Raw genomic sequence first — 24,531 nt, 5'->3', positions numbered from 1 at the left:
TATATTTTCCCTAAACCTTCAGAGAAAAAAGAAGTTGCTGGTAGTAATAACTTTGCTGCTGCCGTTGTGGGATGATCTAGTCCATTCTACCAGTTTAATAGAATTTTTCAACCCAGTCTTAAATCTGGGACAGACCTAATTTCTCTTAGAAGAGCCTTCTCCTCAACTTCTTGCACAAAATTACTCAGCCACACTGGGAGTGAGATTTCTCCATGTTGCCTAATCCAGTCCAATGGATTTTCCCTGGATACTTAAAACAAACCTCCCAAGACATATGTGTGGGAGCATGGAACTTCTTAATCAATGTCCCTAACTAATGAAATCTGATCTAAGTGAAGTAAATCAGTTTCTTTAATGGCTTCCCTTTAGTTAAAACACACTGTGTTCCTGAAGAAATATTTTCAGGGGAAGGGATTACAGAATTATTTTGGAACCTGTCATTAATTGTTGCTTGATCATATTTTCCCCTTATTTTAAAGCCTGTAATGTTAACTTGACTTTTTCACAGCCTCACAAGGTTTAAACTTTAAAGCATAGTTGACTAAATACCTAGTTCAATAACATTTTAGAGATATAGGGTGAAATCTTGGCCCCATTGAAGACAGTTGCAGAACTCCTATTGATTATAACAGACTCAGGATTTCACCTGTAATATATAGCTTGACTTTGACATGAATCCAATGGACAAGTCTGTTGTCATTCATTTTTTAACATTTTATAAAAATACATCCATCATTTCACAAGATCAAATCTTCCATAGACTTTTAAGTGTTATCTCTGTAGGCTGATCCCTGTATTTTTATCCTTTACAGTTCCACCAACAGAAAAATGCTGTCTGGGTTGAAAATAACCAGGGGAAAGCGCAGGGTTGAAAATAATCAGGGAAAAGTTGGGGGTAGTAGCTTGATGCTGTGGTTTCATTTACGTTGCCACTTCTCTTTATTATGGGACAGCTGTTTGCCTCACCACAATTAAGGTGGAGCTGAGCTCCCAAGTTAAGAAGTGATGTTTCAATTCAAGGTTCACATTACTAAGATTTTGTGCAACTTACTTAGTAGTATCCAGATTTGTGGACACTGAAACAAAGCAAATGTACCTTTTTTCTTTGTGTTAGTATTTAGTGAATGTCAAAGCAAACTGTCTCTTTAATTGCAGAACTAAAATCCTACAACTAAAGAATTAACACCAATGTATGAGCTAGTGATTTATGGGGCATTTTAGTCAATGAATCAAATTGTCCTCACCTTATTAAGGCTGTAGTGTGGTTTGTAGCCCGAGTAAGATGAGCAGGATTTGGCTCAATAACAGTTAAACATTGTTTTTGTAACCCAGATGAAAAGTAGTGCATGTCATGTATTTTAATGTGCCTCAACATACTGCTTATTGAATATAGTATGTACTTCCTTTTCATAAGGAAACTCATTGTAGGATAAGATTCCCTAATTATCCTGATATATTTGGTTCTCAATTTCAAATGACATTTTCTTTTGCATAAAAACACAAACTTTTGTCTTATTTTAGCTTCAACCGGCATTCTTCCACCTCCATCAGCTACCAGTCAAAAAAGAGGTATAAAATATTATCTTTTGCAGCTACTACACATTAAAAGTATTTAACACACCAATTTAATGCTACTAGTAGACTTCTAGTGAACTATTAACCTAAAAGTGATCTTATTAAAAATGTCTCCTCTCTTCTTTTCCTGATGACTAATAGTTTTCAAACGTAGTATTTAATTCATTGCCTCTCACATGTTATTGTCTGTTACAGATCCATTCGGTTAAGATTGGGCACTTTCAGTGCCTTTCAGAGATGTTATCATTTTACTGTTCCTTTAAACCATCTTCAGTCCTCAGGATATCTTTTGTCACCTGCTTAACCACTATTTACTTTCTGCGGCAGAAATTACAGCTGGTAAATCTTTCCAAAGCTGATTTAGCTTGACTAAAACCCTTAATGATGTAGCTCAATGCTTTATTTCTCTTACAGGAGTCTTTTCCTCTCCATTGTTAAATCTAATCTGCATCCCAACTTTGGTTGTCTTTTTAAACAGTTCCATAGTTAGTTATTGAACTCAGTGGTGCTGTTGTTCTTTGTTTGTTTGGAGACAATTTTTTTATTTACTACAATTTATTTTCTCTCTAGCAGACACCAGTTTCCTAGAAGTACAAGGAAATCTAGGGCAGTGTTTCAAAGTGCTATAGACATTGAGAAATACATAAGTAACAAACAAGCAGTCCTGATGCATTTTGCAAATTTAGAGTCCTAAAAAGGGTCTTTACCAATAAACCCAGGTGTTTGAGATTAGAACATACTCAGCAATGGCAGGTACACTAGAATTTCAGATATGGTTTTATAATAAATGTAATTTATAATTTCCTACACTACATAGCAAGTGTTGATCAGATTCTTTAAAAGTAAGTATGTTGCACTGATTTCTTGTGTAACTGTTTTCCCTTTGAATAATAAGGCTTAAAGTAATAAAAGATCTTCAGATAGTGTATATTTTAGCCAATCACCTTTTGAAATCATCACATAAGGCCAAATCTGTCACTGAATTGTTTCCAGTAACCTCAGGATGCCACTAAAACAGAGTCCCATAAGCTCTTACATTTCAAAACATTGGTGTCAGTATTGGATTAAATGGACACTGTTTATAAGGTATTTAGGTTGGGTTTTTTTAGTCATTCTGTCTGGAATACAAAAAAGAGCAATGATTCTGTGTGAGTTCTCACTGTTCTCCAACTGAAGTCCCGTGCAGCTGGCAGCTATTGGCATAAGACACTAAAGAGGGGACAGCAACAGGAAATAACTGTAAATATGAACAGTTTCATGTGTTGTTGAGAGCATCTTTCATCATTACAAAATTGTGGCACAATACAGCAGAGTCCACAGTAAACACAAACTCATGAGAATAGTTTGTCAAAATCAACGCCTCATATTATCCATAGCACAATGGAACCAAATTCAGGCTACGTTTACACTTAAGTTACGTTGGCACAGCTAGGACACTTAGGAATGTGTAAACACAGTAATATCAGGGGGGAAAAGTCTTATTTCTTATTTTATTCAGAGAACTGATATAAGCTAGATGGGCAAAAGCTGTCTTTTTCCCCAGTATAAGTTGTGTCTCCAATAGAAGGGTTTGCGAAGTTAGTCTTTAAGGTGCCACCGGACTCCTTGTTGTTTTTGTTGATACAGACTAACATGGCTACCCCCTGATACTATACCCTTTTATGTTTACTGTCAAAACCTTTCTAGTGTAGACAAGGCCTCAATGGTCAGAACCCCTATCCTGCAGCAGATGTGGATAAGAGTCTGAACTAGGCCTTGGGGGATCCTCCTTGTGTGAGGCTCAATGAAATAGTAGCATTGAAGGAAAAAATAGGAGTTTGTAAAGCAAGCATGGCATTGAGGAAAGCAAGGGAACTGTTTAGCCCCAGCAAGGGTTTAATTACTCTTCCTGTATGGATTGCTGTGCTTGTTGCAGAGCGTAAACCTCAACATCTGCTGACTTCTGCTGCTTCTCCTCTTGCGCTTCTTCTTTTCCTTTGTTTGTTTTCCTTTTTACTCCTTCCCAAGGCAAGTTTTCTGTCTCATTTGATCCCTGACTCTCTGGTAGTGGTAGAATTGGGGCTTGAATAAACTGGAGAATCTGCAGCCTATTCCCTCTTCCGCAGTATATAGAGGAACAAGGGCTCTTTACCTGCTTGAAGGCTACTTGCTCAGCAGAGGGGAAGGAGACCTAGAGCTAAGTGATTGGAGTACCATGTACATGGCTAAGTAATCTGATAGAGCATCTGGAAAAATCATGTGAGGAGTGGGATGGGCAGCAGCCCTTGATTGTAAATACTGTTCAGCAAGCATGGTCTGGGGTAGAGCAGGGAAATCATCTCTAGATGACCAGATTGCTTGAGTAGATATAGCTGAACATTTGCAAGTGGACAGCTGTAGATCCTTCTGGTACTACTGTAGCTCTTGGGACTCCTTCTGAGGTATCAGGAACATCCCTGAATTCTTGCACCTGAACCAGAGAAGTCACCCTATGTTAGAGTGAGCTCTAGGGGCCGCAGAATCAAAGAACCATGGAAGTTGTCTGAGAGCCCTTATTCTGTCAAACAATTGAAGACAAGCCACTGAAGCTAGCCACAAGCTCTACCCCTCCCCTGGAGACACTCCTCTGCAAGTGCAGTGGGAGCAGGGAATTAGGATACATGTATCTGGTTTCATCTTTTCCTCTCACTGATTCCCATGGCTCAGACATCTCTCCCCCAGCATCCTGTTTTCCTTTAAAAGCACCTAATAAAATAAATCCCCAAAACCTACACTTGTGCAACATTCAAGACCACAAAAAAGTATAGGTGTGTATGTACTTACGTGCATGCACACTAATCCCCATGTTAACAACTGATTTAAATATAAACATTAGAGGTTGGGTGTGTGTACACAAATAAGGTATTGTGTGAATGTATCTGAATTTGTGCACCCACACAGCTACATCCACACTTTTGATAATCTGGTCTTATAGCACAAGTAGAGTAGGGCAAAATATTTGCCATGTAAAATGTTCTTCAGTGAAATGTATCTACTTTTGAGGTAATCAAATATTTTATATGTTTCTTAAAAACAGCATGGTCAAGGAGATGGATTGAGCATAGGCCTGGGAACCAGAAATTCTTATTCCTACTTATTTTACTGGCTGTCCTAATAAAAATTGATCTTATATCCCAGTATACTGATAGGACGTTGCAATATTTAGTTAATGAATGCCTCACAAGACCTCTCTGAGGTAAGTGGATGTTGCTTCAAGTCCAGTGCTCAGTTCTCCAGACTAAATTGCATTCAACTCATTTAATTAAAGTAAAAAGTTTGCAAGTATGAAGACCAGTAAATCCAAGCTACAAATAATTCTGTTGTTTACTGTTATCAAACTGAGGCCTTATCTACACTACTGGGGTAAGTTGACCTAAGTTACGCTACTCCAGTTACGTAGCTGGAGTCAACGTAGCTTAGGTTGACTTACTGCAGTGTCTACACCATGCTGTGTCGATGGGAGATGCTCTCCTGTCAACTTACCTTACTCCTCTCGTTTCAGTGGAGTACTGGAGTTGACTGGGGAGCACTCTGTGGACGATTTAGCAGGTCTTCAGTAGACCCGCTAAATCGACCCCCACTGCATCGATCGCAGCAGTGTTGATCCCCAGTAAGTGTAGACATGCCTTCAGGTTTATTACGTGAACCATAAGAAAGTGCTGGAGACACAGGTGCTGGAACAATTTTTATAGAGGTGCTGAGAGCCATTGAACCAAACTGTAAAAACCCTGTATGTGATGGAAACGACTTCAAGCCAGGGGGTGTGGCAGCACCCCTAGTTCCAGCACCTATGTGTGGAGATAAACTCCTCAGGGGTGATTTTCCTCATTGAAATCCCTCGCTGCTGCTATTTGGAATCTTTCAAAGATTCATCTTACATGATCTCTCCCCTATGCTCCTGGATTGAGAATCAGAGGCTTTTGGGACCCTCCAAACTTAAACATTAGAAAAATAAATGAATAGATTAAAACCTCAGCCTAGACCTAGAAAGGGGCTAGTTTCAGAGATGAGATATATTTTTCTTTCTGCTTTCTAAAGGCCAAGTGCTTGGTCCCACTGAAAAGAGGTGGGTTACCAGTTCTCATAGCACTAGTATAAATCACTGAATTTTGTTTGATTTTGCTCCCATTTAAATCAGTAGCAAAACTCCCACTGATTTCAATGAGACCAGGATAAGTCTCTTTGTAGGCACTAGGCAAATGGACCAAGAATCTCATTTTCAGATGCCTAGCCCTGACGTCTGAAATGATCAACCCCTGCTAAATGGGATCTTCCTGCAGTTGGTCACACCCAAAACTAGAGATTGATTAGGTCTCCTATTTTGCTAGTTTTCCCAACCAAAGGGATTGATTCTGTAAAGGTGCCAGTGTTAAAGATACTGACAGCAGGCTCTTTTTTCACTCATTAAATTTGTTTTTAAAGCAGTCATTAAAATGCCAGTGATGGGGGCTGCACTGGCTGCCTTCATCACCTATGATGGCTACAAAGACTAATGAATCTCACATTCTTCTCTCTGTGCCGTTAAGGAAGCATCCATTGGGGTGGTACGGAAGCTGACAAATCTCTTGATTTCTTAATCTGTGGCTCTTGATGTCTGGAAAATTGCTCACAGCTTTGCTTTGCTTTTAGAGGTACGGGCCAGTCCTATACATCAACACCGGTTTCCCAGGGTACCGCTTCTTCCTCAGGCTACAGTGAAAGTCCAGTTCCTGCTCCAAAACCAAGAGTTGTCACTACTGCTAGCATAAGGCCCTCTGTCTACCAGCCAGGTAAGGATTTCAAAAAGGTGAAAGGGTCTATACTAATGTCCAGTGGCATTTTATGCAGAAAATGCAAGGCCTTTTTACACACAAAGGACTAAATTCTGTTGGCCATGTTAGAAATGAGTGAGCTTGTTCTACCTAATTTCAAATCCACCCTAATATTGTGACTTCTGAATTATGTTGGGTTTGTATTCTGCTTAGAAGACACTGTCAGAAGGAAGGGACTTAGGGGAGGAGAAAGAAGGGGGTTAACAAGAAACCAAAGTGATCTAAATTTCCCAATGCGAGGCATCTGAAATGCATCTGCAAAACACAATCTGTGCACCCAATAAGCAACAAGGGAACTTATGTGCACTTGAATATTGATAACAGGGTTTAAGAATGCTAGACCCTCTGTGCACCTATATGTGTTAGTGAAATAAATGAGAGATGGCTTAAGGTATGACAGTCTATTAAATTGTGTGAGTATATTTGCAAAATAGGTAAGGCCATGAAATCGAGCTTCTCAAACTTTCTTCCATGTGTAAGGAATGATGTATTCTTGAAAAGCACTTTGTTTGCAATGCTTTGCTCCCCATTCCCTGCAAATCCAATTAGTGAGGGGTATATATTTGATTATAAACTTACTTAGAAAATGTGTTAACTGTTGTTTAAATTTCCTTTGTATTAATGTGTTACAAGTGGAGCAAATCGACCGCAAACCTCCAAAACCAACCATGACCAAATATGTGTAACCCAGATTGCACAAATTAAACAATAAGGACATAAAAATCTAAACATACTTACCAATAAAAAATTCTATCCCTAGCCATCCTAGTAACACATGCTTAATTCAGTTAACAAATAAACATATTGTAGTTTTAGCAAGTGTGCTTCAAGGATGCTTTACATCTTGCAGTCTAAGTAAATAAGAAAAGTCTGCCAAATCTGCCTATAAATCCCAAGAGTCCAGTATCCTCATCCATTCTAAAGTTCTGAGAGAGGAGAGAAGGTATCTTAAATTCAGAGGCTAAGAGAGGCAAAAAGCTCTCATGGGAACAGGGCCGGCTCCAGGCACCAGCTAAAGAAGCAGGTGCTGGGGGCGGCCAATACCAAGGGGCGGCACTCTGGCCGCTATTGGGGCAGCACGTCTGGGTCTTCGGCGGCAATTCGGCAGCGGGTCCCTCAGTCCCTCTCAGAGCGAAGGACCTGCGCCGAATTGCCGCCGAAGAGTGGAGCAGTGCTATCGCGCTGCCGCAGGGCTTTTTTTTTTTTTTTTTTTTTTTTGCGCCACTTGGGGCAGCAGAAAACCTGGAGCCAGCCCTGCATGGGAAGGTATAGATGTGATATAACCCAGCTAATAGCTGACATATTTTAGGCTGTTTAAAGGAACTTTCATCATTGGTCTCAACATCATTAACAATAAAGCTTTAAACTTCTACTAATTTTGTTTTTAGTTACATATGCCAGTCCATATTCCCTCACTACTGGATAGGAATAATTCCCATTGAAGCCAATGGGGGTTACTGCTGTCCCACAAAGGAGAACAAGGACCCCCCATAATTTTTTTCCAAGGAAAAGTGAATCTATTCCTATAATAGAGATGAGAGCACAGAGAAGAGGATACCTAAAACATCTCTGGGAAATCTGATGATAGACTGGGTGCTCAGTTAGGGTCCTGGGTGACCTAATCCTGCAAACCCTGAGTACTCAGGACTCCCATTAATGTAAATGAGTTTCATAAGCCATTGCTGGCAGGTTTGGGCCCTAAATTAGGTGTTCAGTTGGGCAGAGGGATGCCTTTATTTTCCATTGCCCTGGGCACTTCTTTTGCAATTCTGTCTTTGTGCATCATTGCCCCTAATTGCAGACTTAAAATGCACACTTTGAAAATCAGGCCCTGCATGTGTCTCTGGACACAATGTACTTATTTTAGATCTTCATATTGTCTATGTATATTATTCCATGGATACTACAGGAGCATAGTGTCCCCCAGAGGGCAGGAGGAATTCAGAACCGACATTCAGAACATCCATGATATGTTAGAGAGAAAAAAAAGAGGAAAATGCAAATTGTGATAACCCTGGCAGAAAGCACCCTCCACTGGTAGGAGCTTGAGAATAATCACAAGGAGATATTTTAACATCTTATGAATCAACCCCCAAAAAGGTTTCAGATGCAAGAGAGTTTATATTTAACATGTGTTAGAAAATAATAGAGTTTAGACCAAAGGCAATTTATTGTAGTCACTCTACAACATATTGCTGCTACTTAATGTGGTAGCAACTAGAGACTACATTTCTGGATATAAATTGACACTACAGGCAGGAGACCGTCGATCCAGCGAGTAATGTAGACAAGCCCTAATTTACAGAGCCACACTCCCATTATAGCGACTTGGTTCTCTGACTTCATTTTCTACAGTCCACCGCATGCAAGGGTGAGACAGTGGAGACTATTAGCAGGATTTGCAGCACACTGAGGCTTTGGGAGATGCCAGTCCCTTGAAGAAGATTAGGTGTTTGGAGGGAGTTATTTGTTCATCATGCCCATCTGCCACTTGCAGCCTTTTAGCTGGCCCCACAGTATTCCAAATCTCACCCTTGTCATAAGTTTCTTCTAGCAGAAAAAAAAAAAAGCAACAAAACATTGTGCAGCAATATTTCCCATCCTCAGCTGCAGTGGTTGAGACTCTAGAATAAAGAAAACTAGAGATAATTGGCATTGTGAGGGCAGTCAGTAGGATGCCAGGGCATTATGTAATTAGGCAACCCAGGATTGTGACGTTCAGATTGAGACATCTGTCCTCTTTGCTTCTAGTAATTTATATTACTGAAGAGCCAAAAGCCAATACAGATCTTTTTTCCTATGTGGAATGAATTTCTGATCTTAGCCCAGTTCTTAGAATCAAGAAATATATGTTGCCAAAACCATCAGCACAATTGGTTCTAATTAGCAGCTATAAATTGAATAGATATCAAACTATTCTTTGTCCTGTAGAAGTGGTTTCACTAGCTCAAAAAAGGATTACATTGGTGACAATATGAGAAAGCTTGCACTATCAGCTGCCAGTACTAAGGCTGTACCAAGGATAAATAAGAGTTCATTTCCCTGAGTTGTCAATCTGACCCCTTTCCAAAGTGTGAGATTCACTTTTAAAATATCTAACTATTGTGTCTGTACATACCATAAGGCATTTTCTAGTTTTTGTAATTTATTTATTCAGATTCCTAGTACTCTAAACAAAATTGTGCCCATCCCAACCTCTGGGCGCCTTTGGGAGTCTATTTAATTATGTATATGTTAAGGCTCTGATTCATCAAGGTTCCATAAAAACCTGTTTAACTTCAAGCATGTGACTAATGCCTTTGAAGTCAATGGGACTACTCATGTACTTAAAGTTAGGCATGTGCTTATACACTTTGCTGAATTGGGATCTAAGAGACTATTATCAGCAATTACCCTCAGATCAAAATACCCATCAGTGTTACAGTATATGTAATCTCCCCCTAGAAAACCAAACCCAAGAAGGTTTATACAAGCCTGCCATCAGCATGGTTGTGCAAGATGACCAAGTCTGTTTTTCAAAATGAAAGTATGGGACTAGATCTGGCATAAATTGATATTGATTTCAGTGGAATTACACCAGTTTACATCAGCTGAGGATCTAGCTTATGTGGGCCATTACTAATAAGAGGCTGTATTTCAAACCAGACGGGTGGCCACTAATCCATGCTTATCACTTAAAGCACTGTTATGATGCTAGCTGATTGCCTTGTTTGATGGCTCTGGGAAAAGCACATCTGGTGTTGAACAGAAATCATTTTTTCAAATATCATAACCCCTTTTTACAAGAAGTGAGGATTGTTGTTCTCTATGAACGACACTAGATGGCAGGAAATACTTAGCTCTCTTTCATCTGTGATTTTTTAGACTAGGACAGTGCCTGGATTTTTTTAGATTAGTACAGAGCAATCTATAGGCCAATCTTTTATTCCACAAAGCAGTGAGATAATTGAGAACAGTAAAAGATAAAGGAGATCTTTCCTTTTAACTCCTTTGATCAAATAGAATTACTCACATGTGTAAAATTACTCATGTGTAAGTGGTTGCAGGATCGAGGCCTAAAGCTGTAAACTCTCCAGGGCAGGAACTGTATCTTCCTGTGTATAAGTGTGAGGACAGTGTCAAGTCTGAGGACTGCTTCTTTGGAGCAGCGATTCTCATTTACCAGATGTTTGTACAGTACCTAGAACAATGGGGTCCTGACGTGTATGAGGCCTCTAGGTGCTATCACAATGTAAATGATTACAACTAATAATAAATTGTGTTTGCTACCAGAAAACTATTATGACAACTAACAATAATGATGCATTGGATCAAAAAACCTCAGGTGGTAATTGCATTTGTTAGTTTCTTTCCAGTGGTATTTTAAATTCAGAACATGCAGAACAAGTGCATAGGTCAGTGCACAGACCAATATAGGGTCTAAGAGAGTAAAGTATCTGAGCCTAAATAAGCGAACCTATGCCCTGATACTTTGGAAGCTAGTCTTTTTTTTTCCCTGAGAAAATTGTTTGTTGAGCCTAACTACAACCCTGAATGTGAGTAGGAAGGTGAGAATTAGCTAAGTCCTGTGGAGGCAAGGACTCAACTTCTTGTAATAGCAGTTATATGAGTAGTTTCCCTATTTCCATATATCAGAGAAAATAATAAAGCTTATCCTTTCTTTTGCGCTATTGGACAGGCACAGGTTGTTTAAATGTTGAGTGACTGAATCATTATAAGAGTTGTTTTTTTAACAGGATATGGGTTAGTTGGGTCAGTCTGTTGGCACATCATGTGAATTTTACATTTTATATGTTCAATCTAGTATTTCTTGTAATGGCACTGGGAGTTGGAGATCTGAAGGCTATAAATAAATAAATAATATCAATAAATAAAAATCAAAGGTGAATTTGTATGTGTAGAGCTACAAAGGTCAGACTAACATTCCAGATGAGCCGGGAAGATGTTTGAAAACTATAAGGTCAATATACTATTCCTTCCTCATCAGAATGGCTGGAATCCCAAGGTTGGTGAAATCATTCCTAGCAGATAGTGATGACACTCTGCTAAAAGTAAAAACAATTATAATAATGCCAACTTGTTTTTATAGGGGAAAATATTTTGCACGGAATCCTGGCTTTCAAGATGAAATGATGAATGACTGAAAAGTTATAATTATCTTGTGAGAACTCAAAGCAAGTTATGGACATTCATGACTGTCATTTTGCACCAGTTCTCCAGCCAGTGTATTTCAGTGATTATGACATGATTCACCATGTTGCTTTATTTTTTAATGGCAAGTGGATGGGATGGAAAATCCAGAGTGAGAGACCCTTCCTCATTTCAGTTCATTTTACAGAAGAGACCCTGGGAAGAGGTGAACCCAGGTCCTAGAAGTTAAAAGGAGAGCTTTATAACTATTACTGATCACCACCTCTCTACTCCTACACTTAGCCCACTCAGGGTATTTTTAATTGACTATAGGTCTTGTTTGATGAAGCAGTTATGTCACAGTTATACACACATGCTGTCTGTTAAGGTAAAGAAAGCTGCTAAAATGCAGGGATCCTACTACAACTTAAGAGTGATGAAAAAGTGCATGCAGCATCCTTGTCTGCAAAGAGGCAACTGGCTAAATACTCCCAGGTTAAAACACAATGAGTTAGTATCTCTGAGCCTAGAAGTATACTAATCTTGATCCTTTAAGCTAGTGTCAACCTAAGAGTGGTACTTGTACTGCTCACTGGGGTTCGCATTTGTTCTCTGACTGAAAAAAGTTTACTAAAGCTATTGGAGCTTAGTGTCTGAATATCATTGAAACTTGAGAGGATATTATCAGGTCTTCTGTGGCATACATTGGTCTGTCATGCTTTATATGAACAAACTGACTTTTGGGGAAAAAATCATCCATAAAACTGAGTGAGCTAGAAATCACTGTATTTAATTATAGAGCCCCATAGGTGGGAGCCATTTGAACTCATCAATTAGAGATTAAATATTGTCTTCTAATTCTAACTGTCTTAATACCATAATAAGTAAATAGTTACAGCCCCAGGGCTTAAAGAGATTGAATATAAACTCCTTGTTCTGAGATCTTTAAACACTGTTTACAATTCCAAGATGAAAAAAAGAAGCCTAAAGCTAAGGTGGGATGCATGATTATGAAACAGTGAAATGGCTGATGCTGCAGTATAGGAAAGCTTTTTAGAGAAAATGTCTTAGAGTCCTGTTTGAACTCAGTAAAAAGAAAAAACAGATATTGTTAGTGTGATCTTAGTAGAATGATGTACATACAATTCAAGCACCTGTAATTCCCAGTAACCAGTGACTGTCAGTCTCTTACACATGGGAGGGTGTGGGCAGAGGGAGGAGTGTTAAGCACTAAATAATCTTCTCAAAACTTTATTTTCTGTAGCGATCTGTGTTATAGTCCAAACTTCTTCCTGCCTCAATTAAGGTACTGTTTCCCTCCCCCCGCCCTACCCTGGGGTGTTCTGTACACTCTCCTCAGAACCGGTCATAGAATCCAGGATTCCTGAGGAATGGCACCATTCCTTTGCAGTCAGCATAGACGTGCGCAGCCCATTTCATTAGGGTGTGCACCCAGGGAGCCCCGCCCCCATCCACTCCCTCCTACTTCCTGCCCCCTGACTTCCCCCCTCAGAACTCCCAACCCTGCCTGCTCCTTGTCCTCCCCCCCCCCCCCCGACTACTCCCGCCTGGGACCCCTGCCCCTAACTGCCCCCCAGGACTCCATCCCGTACCTAAGCCTCCCTGCTCCTTGTCCCCTGACTGCCCCGACCCTTATCCACACCCCCGCCCCCAGACAGACCCCCGGGACTCCCACGCCTATTCAACTGCTCCCCACCCCCTGACAGGACCCCCAGAACTCCCAACCCATACAACCCCCCCGCTCCCTGCCTTCCCCAACCCCTCTCCACACCCCTGCCTCCTGACAGCCCCCTGCAGAAGTCCTGACTCATCCAATGCCCCCCAAGCTCCTTGTCCCCTGACCACCCCCTCCAGAGACCACCCCCACTAACTGCCCCCCCAGGACCCTCCTTGCTCCCTGTCCCCTGACTGCCCTGACCCCTATCCACCCCCCGCCCCTGAGAGACCCCGGGACTCCCATGCCCCATCCAATCCCCCCTGCTCCGTGACTGCCCCCTCCAGAGACCCCCCGCCCCTAACCAGCCCCCACCCCCTATCCAACCCACCCTGTCCCCTGACTGACCCCACCCCTTATCCAACCCCCCTGGCCCCGGACCCCTTACCATGGGGGGAGGGATAGCTCAGTGGTTTGAGCATTGGCCTGCTAAACCCAGGGTTGTGAGTTCAATCCTTGAGGGGGCCACTTAGGGATCTGGGGCAAAATCAGTATTTGGCTCTGCTAGTGAAGGCAGGGAGCTGGACTCGACCTTTCAAGGTCCCTTCCAGTTCTAGGAGATGGGATATCTCCATTAATTTAATTTAACCATGAGATGAGGCTCCTAGCCTCCCCGCGGAGCCAAACACTGCCCTGCGGGAGCGCGCAGCCCCGGCCCCCAGAGCGCTGCATGCGCGGCAGCATGGCTCCAGGGGACGGAGGAAGGCGGAGGAGGGACCGGCGGCTTGCCGGGTGGTTTGGCCTGGCAGTGTGGACCCCGCAGCTTGCCGTGCTGCAGAGTGGAACCATTTGCCCACCCCTGCATTAGGGTGTGCCTGGGCACACCCAGCACATCCTGTGTGCACGCCTATGGCAGTCAGTAAGTAGTTGTAAAATCCTCTAGTAAAATGTTTGTCTTTTCCTGCTCTAGTGGCTGGCCTTCAAACAGGATGACAGCTTACTACAGCTATGAGTTATTCTGTTAACTCAAGAAGCAGAGTTCTGTACTGTGGTTCGAACCCTGCTGATGAATCACATGGCAGTCAGTATAACTGCACATCGTGGAATTTCTGGGGGGGGGGTTAGTTTGCTTTTTTAAAAACCTAAGAAATTACATGCAAAAAACTACATAAGAAAAATAATAAGATTGGAAAAACAAGCATGCAATAGTTAGGAAATGCCAGTCCTAAGGCTGCCTGTTCAATAAAATATTTTATTAGGCTGCTGTTTGAAGGATCAGTGTGGCTTGTGTTAGCTATATTCATTGGTTTCTCAGGTTATAACTTAATTTACCAGGGGGTGGAATGGCATTGTTAAAGAAAACTACTTGCACTGATATTGTCAATAAACAATAGAAAGACTGGGAGGAGATGAGTCTAGTTTGTTTAAGGTCTTTATTTTTGTGGAGAGAAGGGTCATTACTGATGACTATTTTACTCCCACTGTAGAGGCTATCGAAGCATCAAAGTCTGTCTGAACACGGTATCAAGAATCTGCACAATGGTGACATTCTCCAAAAGCAGTTGAGTTTCAGTGAAGAACATATAGCTGCCCTGTGAATCAGTAAAGAATGGGGAGAGGTCGGGAAGCCAGCATGCAATGCCCACAGCTGGTCTGTCAATGAGTAATAGAGGGTTTAATTGCTGCCAGTGGATCATACCTAAATAATTCATTAGAAGAATAAGCTGATTTGGAGAAGAACCAGAAAAAAGTCAGAGGAGGGGTCATTTCAGAAAGCTAGGAGGACTCCAAAGCTTTTAATAGTAGGGGATGTAAAATAGGAGCCAGGAAGCAGCATGACTAAGAAGGTGAAATACTTTCCATTCCAGACAGTGAGCCCCCTGCAGCCTCTGCTCTTAAAGGTACATACTGTACTGTATTAGAGCTGCAGGCCTTGCTTGTCGAAGGATGGAGAATTTGCCCTGACAAGTTTTCTTTTGAAAATTCAAGATATTGTTGAAGAAAAAAAAAATCTAATCTCTGGCCAAACGACTAAGGAATATTCTAAGGAGTTATAACGAAAGAATAGATATTACATGTTTAGCTGACTATGGTACTGAGCTCCGCAGGGCTAAAACACAAAATTCTCTTGCATTTTATCTTTGAAGGGGAAATTTACCAAAAAATTGTGCCAGTAATTGCTGGGAGCACCAGCATAGACAAGGCTCTGGCAGCTTCTGGCATTTTTACTGCTGTTTTAGTGAAACTCAACTCACCCTTTGCTAGAGCCCCACTTACTCTTTCATTTCTGTTTTCTACCTCACTCCCAACATCCCTGTTCTATTAATATTCCTAAGTAAGATAGGGTTAATCTGAGAACCCCTGCCCTAGAGGTCATTATTGGGAGGGGCGGCATGGGGGCTAATGAGTAGGGAGCACATGGAGATGTTCTTTTTTTCTGTTCCTCAAGTAGGACTTTCCCCTGCTTCCGTCAAACCGGAAATGCTGTATGCGCCGAATAACTACTTACTCCCCTCTAAAGATGGCTGTGAGCTCCACAGACTCCCCTGCTGTTCAGTGTTTCTTCCTTAGCTCGTCAGGAGTCTGTGCTGAGCCAGGACGCATTGAAAACAGGAAATACTGTAGCTCAGTGGTTCTCAACCAGGGGCCCGGGGCTCCCTGTGGGACTGCAAGCAGGTTTCCGGGGGTCCGCCAAGCATGGCTGCCATTAGATTCGCTAGGGCCCAGGGCAGAAAGCCGAAGTCTCGCCAGGTGGGACTGCAGCCTGGGGCCCCGAGCCCTGTCACCTTGGACTGAAGCCAAAGCCTGAGCAACTTAGCTTTATGTTGCTCCTTTTGGTGTGGGGCCCCGGGCAGTTGCCCTCCTTGATACCTCTTAACACCAGCCCTGGCTTTTATATGCAGAAAACAGTTGTTGTGGCACAAGTGGGCCGTGGAATTTTTATAGCATGCTGGGGGGCTGGGGCTTGGTAAGAAAGGTTGAGAACCCCTGCTGTAGCCGACAGAGCCAGAATGTTCTGTTGTATATTCTTCGTTTAGCATTTTGTTATGGTGAAAATGACTTAGGTCTTCTGCAAAATTAATGGAACTTTGTTGACATCTGATCCTACATATGAAGCTATTATCTGTTGTAGCAAGTTTGGTATAAATCTGTGCAGTGGTTCGTCTGTGACAGGGATCCGAAGAAAGGTGAGATTTGTTGGGTCAAATTTCTTGAGTGATTTTTTTTTTTTAAACATTCAGGAGCACTTGTCAATTCAGTCAGTACCCTCCAAAATTCACACACACTTCAGTTAGTATTTTCCACTTTCTGGTGTGGTATTTTTTTAAAACGGCAATCAGTTTGACCTACACAAACTTGCTAACAGTGTGCCCATAATACATGTCATGTGAGTTAAGTTGATCCTAGCACTTGCCAAATGTAAAATCAGAACTAACTAATTTTCCCTCAAACTTTGGCTTTAGATTGAGGTTTTTAATGAGATCTACAAAACAGGCAGTGTTTGTAGGAAATTGGTTGAGTTGTTTAAAAGTTATGGGTATTTTAAGTCAGCAAAACATTTTTGAAAATTGTGTATGTGATGGACCGCCCCCATTGGCCTCATGCAGAGTTTGTACACCCCGTCACCCAGTTGTTGGGATTCCCTGTTAGATCAGGTAATTGCAGTATAGTGGGCTCTGGACTCCTGGCAGGGCCGAGAAAACAAACAGTCAGTAGCCCCCTGAGTCTCCGGGCTGGGGCAGACAACAGTTGGAGTTCTGGCCCTCTGGATAGGATAGAGCAATGGTCAGCCTGTAGCCCCCAGACAGGGCTAGGCAAACAAATAGTCAGTGAAGAGCTGCCAAAATATTAACAGCTGGTTCCCTCCTCCTCACCCCACAAGGGGGTCGTGCCCCTCCCCCACCCCCGGGACCCCTGCCCCATCTATTCCCTTTCCCTGTCCCCTGACTGCCCCCACCGCCCCATCCAACCTCTCATCTCATTCCTGATGGCCCCCCAGAACCCCTGCCCCATCCAACCACCCCTTTTCTCTGTCCTGACTACCCCTGGAACCCCTGCCCCTGACTGCCCCACACCGTCCCATCCAACACCCCTGCTCCTTCCTGACTGCCCCCCCAGGATCCTTGCCCCCATTCAATTCCCCTGTTCCCTGCCCTCTGACCGCCCTGAGTCCCGACCCTAATCCACCCCCCCATCCTCTATCCAACAGCCCCCTCCCTGCTCCTCTTACCGCGCTGCCTGGAGATGGGGGCTGCACCGCCCTGAGTCAGGGCCGGGAGCTGTGGGCGCCAGGCCGGAGTCGGGGGCTGGGCTGGAGTCGGGGCCCAGGCCGGAGCCGCTGTTCGGCCCGAAATCGGGGCCAGGGACCGGCCCAGAGCCAGGGCCGGGGGCCAGGCCGGTGCTGGCCCAGAGTCGGGGCCGGGCCAAAGTCAGGACCGAGGGCTGGAGCCTGGGGCTGGCCCAGAGCTGCTGGCCGGCCCGAAGTTGGGGCCGGGGGCTGGCCCAAAGTTGAGGCCAGGCCGAAGTTGGGGCTGGGCCGGAGCCGCTGGCTGGGCCGAAGTCGGGGACCGGCCCGGAGCCGGGGACTGGGGCTGGCCCGGAGCCACGCCGCCCGGCCGGCTGGAATCGGAGTCAGGGCCGCCCAGAGTTGCGCGGCGCCTGGAGCCCTCCTTGCGCCCCCCGCCCCAGCTCACCTGCAGGAAGCTGCTGCTTCCTTCCCAGGCTTCCCACGCTAACAGCTGATTCGCGGGAAGCCGGGAGGGGGAGCCTTCAGGAGAGGAGGCGGCAGAGGCGGAGCCGGAGCCAGATGAGCTGGGACTGGGGGCAGGGCAGGGAGCTGCTGGAGCTTTTGTTTACATTTTAAAGCCCTTTTAGAACCGGGACAACCGGTTCTAAAAGGGCTTCTAAATTTAACAACCGGTTCCTGTGAACCGGTGGGAACCGGCTCCAACTCCCCAGTGCAAATAGTCTATGGCCCACAAGCCTCCTGGTTGGGGGAAGGCAGTAGCAATTGCAGTTCTGGCCATCTGGGTGTGATAGAACAGCAATTAGTCTATAGCCCCCAGGTGGGAAGGGCAAACACTTAGCCTATAGCCTCTGAGCCTCCTGGGGCAGGCAGTTACAACTGGAGCTCTGGCCCTCTGGGCAGGGCAGACCAGACCAAAAAAACAGTCTATAGCCCCTAAGTCTCCTGGCTGGGGCAGACAGTAGCATTTGGGGAATCAGCCCCTTGGGCAGAGCAGAACAGCAATCAGTCTGTAGCCCCTGGATGGTTCTGCCCCATCCAGGGGCTACAGACTGGCTATAGTCCCTGAGCCCCCAGACTGGGCCAGACAGCAAACAGCAGCCACACCTACTATGGTAAGGGAACCCAGCCCCTCCCGCTTCACCACATTCCAACCCAAGGCCCTATGAAGCTGGGGACTTCCATACTAAGGGTTCAGGCATCAGCTTCTACTACATCCCCTGGGTGACTTCCTACCACAAGTTGCATCCTGGGCACCTCCTCATCTGGTGGTGGCTTGTCTCTGCAGTCCATGAGTCACCTGCAGCGTAGTCCATGTCCTTGGGCTCTACCACCTGGAGCATCGCAGGCACCTCTGTAGTACGCATCCTTCCTTCTCCTCAGCCAACCCCAACTGAGCTGGGCTGCCTCCTTTTATCTGGCTCTTCCACCTGGAGCATGCGCAGCAGGGAAAAGGGGGCGTTGCTTCCTGGGCCCACAGTGATTGGTCCGTCCTTGTTGGCCCAGTGCAGGATTGGTAGACCTCGTCACAGTGTACCTAACTAATTCACAGATGCATACTATGTCTCCCCTTCAGGGCCTATCCTGGTCCTATTAAATCCTCGTCCTATTAAAGCCATCATGAACTTTTTTACTTACTTTATTGGGAGGAAGGACTGGACCCTCTGCGTGCACCTGTAGACTTTTTTTTTTATATGAACATGCTCATACAGTTAAAACTATGATAAAGTAAAACTTTTTTAAAAAAATAAAAGCAAGCAAAGGCACTGTTCCTCAAAGAGGCTCCTATGCTGTGTTTCAAACTTCATCCATTTTTTCTGCAGCAGCCAAATAATATGTCTGGAATCCTTACAAAACAGGAAGTGATCTGTTTCACAGTTGCTGATCTCAAACAGATGAGGAATTTTGCTCCCATCAACCCAAAAGAAAAATTCGCCTTTGGGGACATCAAGCATAAGAATGTTCAGTCCAAAATAGGACTATTTGGAAAAAGTTATCAGGATATGTTATCAGGGTGCTAACATGGATCATTTTACTCACAGTTAATAATTTTCCCTCATTAGTTAGCCTCAAGCCATAAGATAATTAATAATTACCTTCTACAACTCATTCAAAACATCCTTTACACAATTCTGTACAACATGTAGTTCCACAAGTATCAACACAAATACGCATCTATGTAAACATCTCAAAGCAGCCATAGTGCAGTCTGTAATTTCTTCAGTGGTAACAATAAATTAAAATGTTACTAATTTAATCCACTTAAAATAAATATTATTTAAAAAAGGCTTGAAAGAGGGTATTTTTTATCAAGGCTCTGGAGGTCTGCACTGTATTCCTGTTCTTGATCGCTGGCTTTCCTTGTTTTCCTACTCTCTTGTTTTATTTTCCTTCAGGCTGTCCCAGAATACATCAATAGATTTTTTTTGCTTCCTTTTTTCCTTTCCAAAGTAAAGAATATATTTGACCTTTCTACACTATGATTGGGAGATGTAGCAGTTTCTCGGGTGAAATCTTCAGTTGTACCTAGATTTCTGAACCTTAGGTCTATAGTTTTAAAAAGAGAACAAGTTAATGGGAGGGCTTTCCAGTGAGTACAGACTGTAGATTCTGATGATTATTTGTATTAAGGTCCCACCCAAGATTAGTGCCCCATTGTGCTAGGCACTATACAAACAGATATAACAGTCAGTCCATACCTTGAAGAATTTACAATCTAAATAGACAAAACAAAGGATGGGAGAAAGGAAGTATCATTTTCCCCATTTTACAGACCAGACCTGAGACACAGATTATGATTTACGCATGGTCAAACAGGAAATCCATGACAGAGTCAGGAACTGAATTGAGATCCTGAGTCCTGGTCCAATACCTTAATCATAGGGACATTCTTCCTCTTGTTGCTGTTGATTTTGCCTTGCTGGCTGTGTGATCTGAGTATCATGATAAATGGAAGTGGAGTCAGAGTGCCTGTGTTCCCTGGAGGGGCTTTTATTGTGGTTGACCCTAGGTGAACAGAGAACAGTTGGAGATAGGCTGGAAGCAACTCAGCCACATGGACAGAGCAGTGCACAAGGTTTAATAAAGTTCCACTTGTTCAATTTAACCTGCATTCAGTTTCACTTTTTGTAAATTAAACAATCTGTATTTGTTTCCCCAGCATTGTTTTTATTGTTCTCTTTCAGCCTCTGTGTTCCGTAAGTGAGGCTATCACTAACCCAGGTATAAAATTTCTACAAATTACAAATAAGAGTGAGAATCTGTGGAAAAATCCACATCTTCGGCAATCTCATGACACCAATACTTAAGCAGAAACTATTAAAATCATGGTGAGTTCTGCCTAAAAGTGGATGGCTTGCTTGATCTGGCCATTTGAATCTAGCTTGCCACTGTATTTCTGAACCTAGGTTACTACAGGTGAGAAGACAGTGAGTACAACCATATACATGCACTAAATAAAAACTAACACTGCAATATCCTTGTAAGTGAGCTTAATAAATTCAGTGAAAACCAGTAGATAATGGTTTCTGTGATTTATTTGGATATAAATCAAGGATTGTAGTGATATCCTGGAACTCACTTCAGCTCTGATCTGTGCTAATGGGACAAACTACAGTTAGAGTCATCTAAGTGTTCTGTTTATGTATGCAGTACATTTTGCTAAATGTTGTTTGCAATCTAAAAAGAAAAGATCTTAAAAGCATTCTTTGATTTTCTTTTGGATGTTTATAACAGCGCCAGCACCGGCACAAGCACCAGTGCATTCTTATGCACCAGGCAAGGCTGATCCTTCATGCCGCCCTCCTTGGGTAACAGATGACTCCTTTTCCCAGAAATTTGCACCTGGAAAAACCACCACCTCTGTTACCAAACATACCCTGCCACGGGGTGCTCCAGCACCATCTCCTGCCTCAACTTCAGCCTACTCGTCTCCTTCAATACCAGCCTCTTCCCAGACTCCTGCTGTAGCCCGGGGAACAATTCAAAGGGCTGAGCGTTTCCCAGCCAGCAACCGAACTCCTCTCTGTGGACACTGTAACAGCATCATTCGGTAAGGTCATGAGACTCTTCGGAGAGGGATGGGGATAGGAGAGAAAGTATCACAGAACAACTGATCATTGCATTTTATTATACAATCTCAGAGCATGAGACACAGTTAAATAATCCAGAGGGGATGTCTGCTGTTTGCTTGATTCATTTAACATTTCCAGAGCTCATCTTTGCCATCGTGTGGTTCACTTTTTATCACTGCAAAGTTATACAAGGTCATTGTTTTGGGCACCTTTCCTACCACAAGCACTGCCTTTTTCTTACAAATTTCTGGTCCCCAAGGTATCTCCGGAAATAAAACTGGAAAGACACTATGTAAAACTATATTGGGTCGAGGGAGTGAGATATCAGTTTGGAGACAAATGTAATTGCTGCTTTTGTGTCTGGAGAAAGATAATGCACACACTCTATTACCAGTGATTCACTGCATGCTTCTCTTTTCTCCTCCCCCAGTTCACTCTGCTGGACTGGTGCCCATTGTTACCCTGTTGATTGCTGCCTGATTTCAAGTAATCCGTGCATTTTTAATGACAGTGTCATCCACTAAAAAGGAACTGGTTTAGTGGTATGGGGCTACTGATTATCATTCTCCTATCTTCCCATATAGGAATACAACGGTAATACAAACAATAGTCTAATCACTACATCTAATTACAATTAACAGTAAATCACCAACATGTTTTAATGTGGCTGTAGTATAACTAAAGGATAATCAAACAGCAAGTTGCCATTTTGACAATCTGATGTAACATAGTGAATGCAATTTTCATTCAAATGCACATGAAAACATGAGACTTTCAAAGCTGTTGTAAGGTATACGTGAATTACACCTTTCACCAACTCTGGAAAGTCTCCTGCTTTTTCATGTTTTCAAATGGTAATTCTCTACTCTGTGTCATACTCATTAGAATGAAGAAACTTCCCATTTGATTCCTCCACCCCTTGTTTTATATTAAACACTTAAGTACTTTTGGTGATTTGTGGGTTTTTTGTTCATTTTTTAAAGAAAGCATTTTCAGTGCCCTACTCTACACAAGCAATTTACGGTTGCTGATGGGAAGTATCAGCAACATGGGAGTTCTCACAAACACTTTTACAGTTATTGAGATTTGGAAACCATGGCAGTATTTCCAACAGATGTTTTGAAAATTCAGTTATAATCATTTTTATCGGTTAATATATTAACTAATTCCTGAAATTTTCCTTTAAAATATCTTGAAAAGAGACTTCTTGTCAGCAGGTTATAGTGTCTTATTTTAAAATACATCCTCATTAGTATTGTTCATCAGTGCCATTAGATGCTTCTGCAATATAAATATAATAATGATGTTTCACAGGGGTCCTTTCCTGGTAGCCATGGGTCGTTCCTGGCACCCAGAGGAGTTCAACTGTGCTTACTGCAAGACATCTTTAGCAGATGTGTGCTTTGTGGAGGAGCAGAACAGTGTGTACTGTGAGCGCTGTTATGAACAGTTCTTTGCACCAACCTGTGCCAGATGCCATACCAAGATCATGGGGGTAAGTCAGAACAGCATAGCCTCACGTCTAAATCCTCACTGCATTGAAATTAGAAATGGAATACTTTTGATTATAGGCAACTAATTAAGTATTAAATTATTCTGCTTTCTTCAACAGTAATTTCCTAGCCTATTAATTATCCCAGAATAAGACACATACAGGTTTACAGAACTATGTTTCTATACTGGCTGGAGATTTGGACATTACTGTACTGTACTTATCAGCCTATATGGAGGAAGTTTGTAATATGAATAACTTTTTTTAAATTGTATTTAGTTTATTTTTCACTCTTTCCTGCTCTTGCTTTGGTGACCTCCTAAAATGAAAATTTATTGTTCTCGTGCATCTCTTGCTAAAGTTAGGCAAAATGTGGGCTGATGCTATGCAATCTTCTTCAGATAGGGCTTAATCCAGAAAGTCCACTGACTTCAGCTGAAGTCAGGGGACTTTGATCAGGTCTACACAGCTATAAGTGCATCTCTGTGTGAATAACAAGACTCCTGCTCTAGAGAAATCATGACGATTAGATTTTTAAAATAAGATACAGACATCTGAACCCCACAAAGGCGAGAGAAGAGCCCACTTTTGTTTGTCTTATACACTCTTACTAGGCTTCATGCCTAGATACTGTGGTGACTAGGGTGACAGACGTCCCGATTTCATCGGGACTGTCCCGATATTTGCTTCTTTGTCCCACTGGACACTGGACAAAAAAGAAATTTTGCCCTCCCGGAGGGACTCTCACCCCAGCTCCGCCCCCTCCTTTCCCCATTGGCTCCCTCCCCAAATCCCCACCCTGGCCTCGCCTCTTCCCCAACCACGCAGCATTCCTCCTCCCTCCCAGGCTTGCAGCATGGTGGCGCAAGCCTGGAGGGAGGGTGGGGTGGCGGTGCCTGGATCCTGGAGCTGGTGAGTCAGCTCCGGCATCCAGGCACCGGGCGGGCGGGCAAAGGGGGGCTGGCAAGGGAGGGAGACGGGGGGCTCAGCTCTGAGCCCCCCGCCATGCCAGAGGGCTCCTGCCCGGCCCCCGGGCCGCTGCACACGGGGGCCGGGAGCGCAGCCTGGAGGCTGCTGCAGCCTGCAGGGCAGCGCAGTGGATCCGGGCGGGGGCAGCGCGGAGCGGGCAGGGGCCAGGTGGGCGGCGTGGGGGCGTGGGCTGAATCCCTGCTGCTGCCGGGGAACCCCGCGCCTCTCCCTCCCGCTCGTGGCTGCGGCTCCTTCCCGGCGGGATGCACTCCCCGGCCTGCCCCGGGCACATGCGGCGTGGGTCCAGCGGCTCCTTCCCGGCGGGAGGGAGATTAGGCGCGAGGGACGCGCGCCGCATATGGCCGGGGCGGCGGGAGGTGCGTTCCGCCGGGAAGGAGCCGCAGCCATGAGCAGGAGGGAGAGGCGCGGGGATTTGGCCCGCGCCGCCCACCCGGCCCCTGCCCGGACCCACCGCGCGCCTCATATGCCTGTGGCGGGCCGGGAGGCTCCGCGGGGAAGGCAGCGCGCGTGGCCAGGGCCTG

At 43.9% G+C, this 24,531-nt stretch overlaps 1 protein-coding gene across 39 annotated transcripts in view; it reads left to right on the top strand.

Annotated features, from left to right (window-relative positions):
• LDB3 (LIM domain binding 3) overlaps positions 1-24,531 on the top strand; it is a 206,971-nt gene that overhangs the window by 165,811 nt on the left and 16,629 nt on the right. For 34 of the 39 annotated variants that reach the window (XM_065551826.1, XM_065551824.1, XM_065551825.1 and 31 more), the window contains 4 exons: positions 1,522-1,569; positions 6,223-6,362; positions 21,191-21,506; positions 22,843-23,023. In XM_065551826.1, the coding sequence (XP_065407898.1) occupies positions 1,522-1,569; positions 6,223-6,362; positions 21,191-21,506; positions 22,843-23,023 (685 nt within the window). Of the gene's footprint in view, positions 1-1,521; positions 1,570-1,770; positions 1,915-6,222; positions 6,363-21,190; positions 21,507-22,842; positions 23,024-24,531 lie in introns of those variants that run through there. The other 5 variants (XM_042854708.2, XM_042854692.2, XR_006175507.2 and 2 more) reach the window with 4 other exon arrangements.

This window comes from Chrysemys picta, chromosome 7 (genome assembly GCF_011386835.1).
Source record: "Chrysemys picta bellii isolate R12L10 chromosome 7, ASM1138683v2, whole genome shotgun sequence".
Lineage (NCBI taxonomy): Eukaryota > Metazoa > Chordata > Testudines > Emydidae > Chrysemys > Chrysemys picta.
Note: the sequence above shows the minus strand (reverse complement) of the source record. Positions and strands in the feature narration are given on the sequence as shown.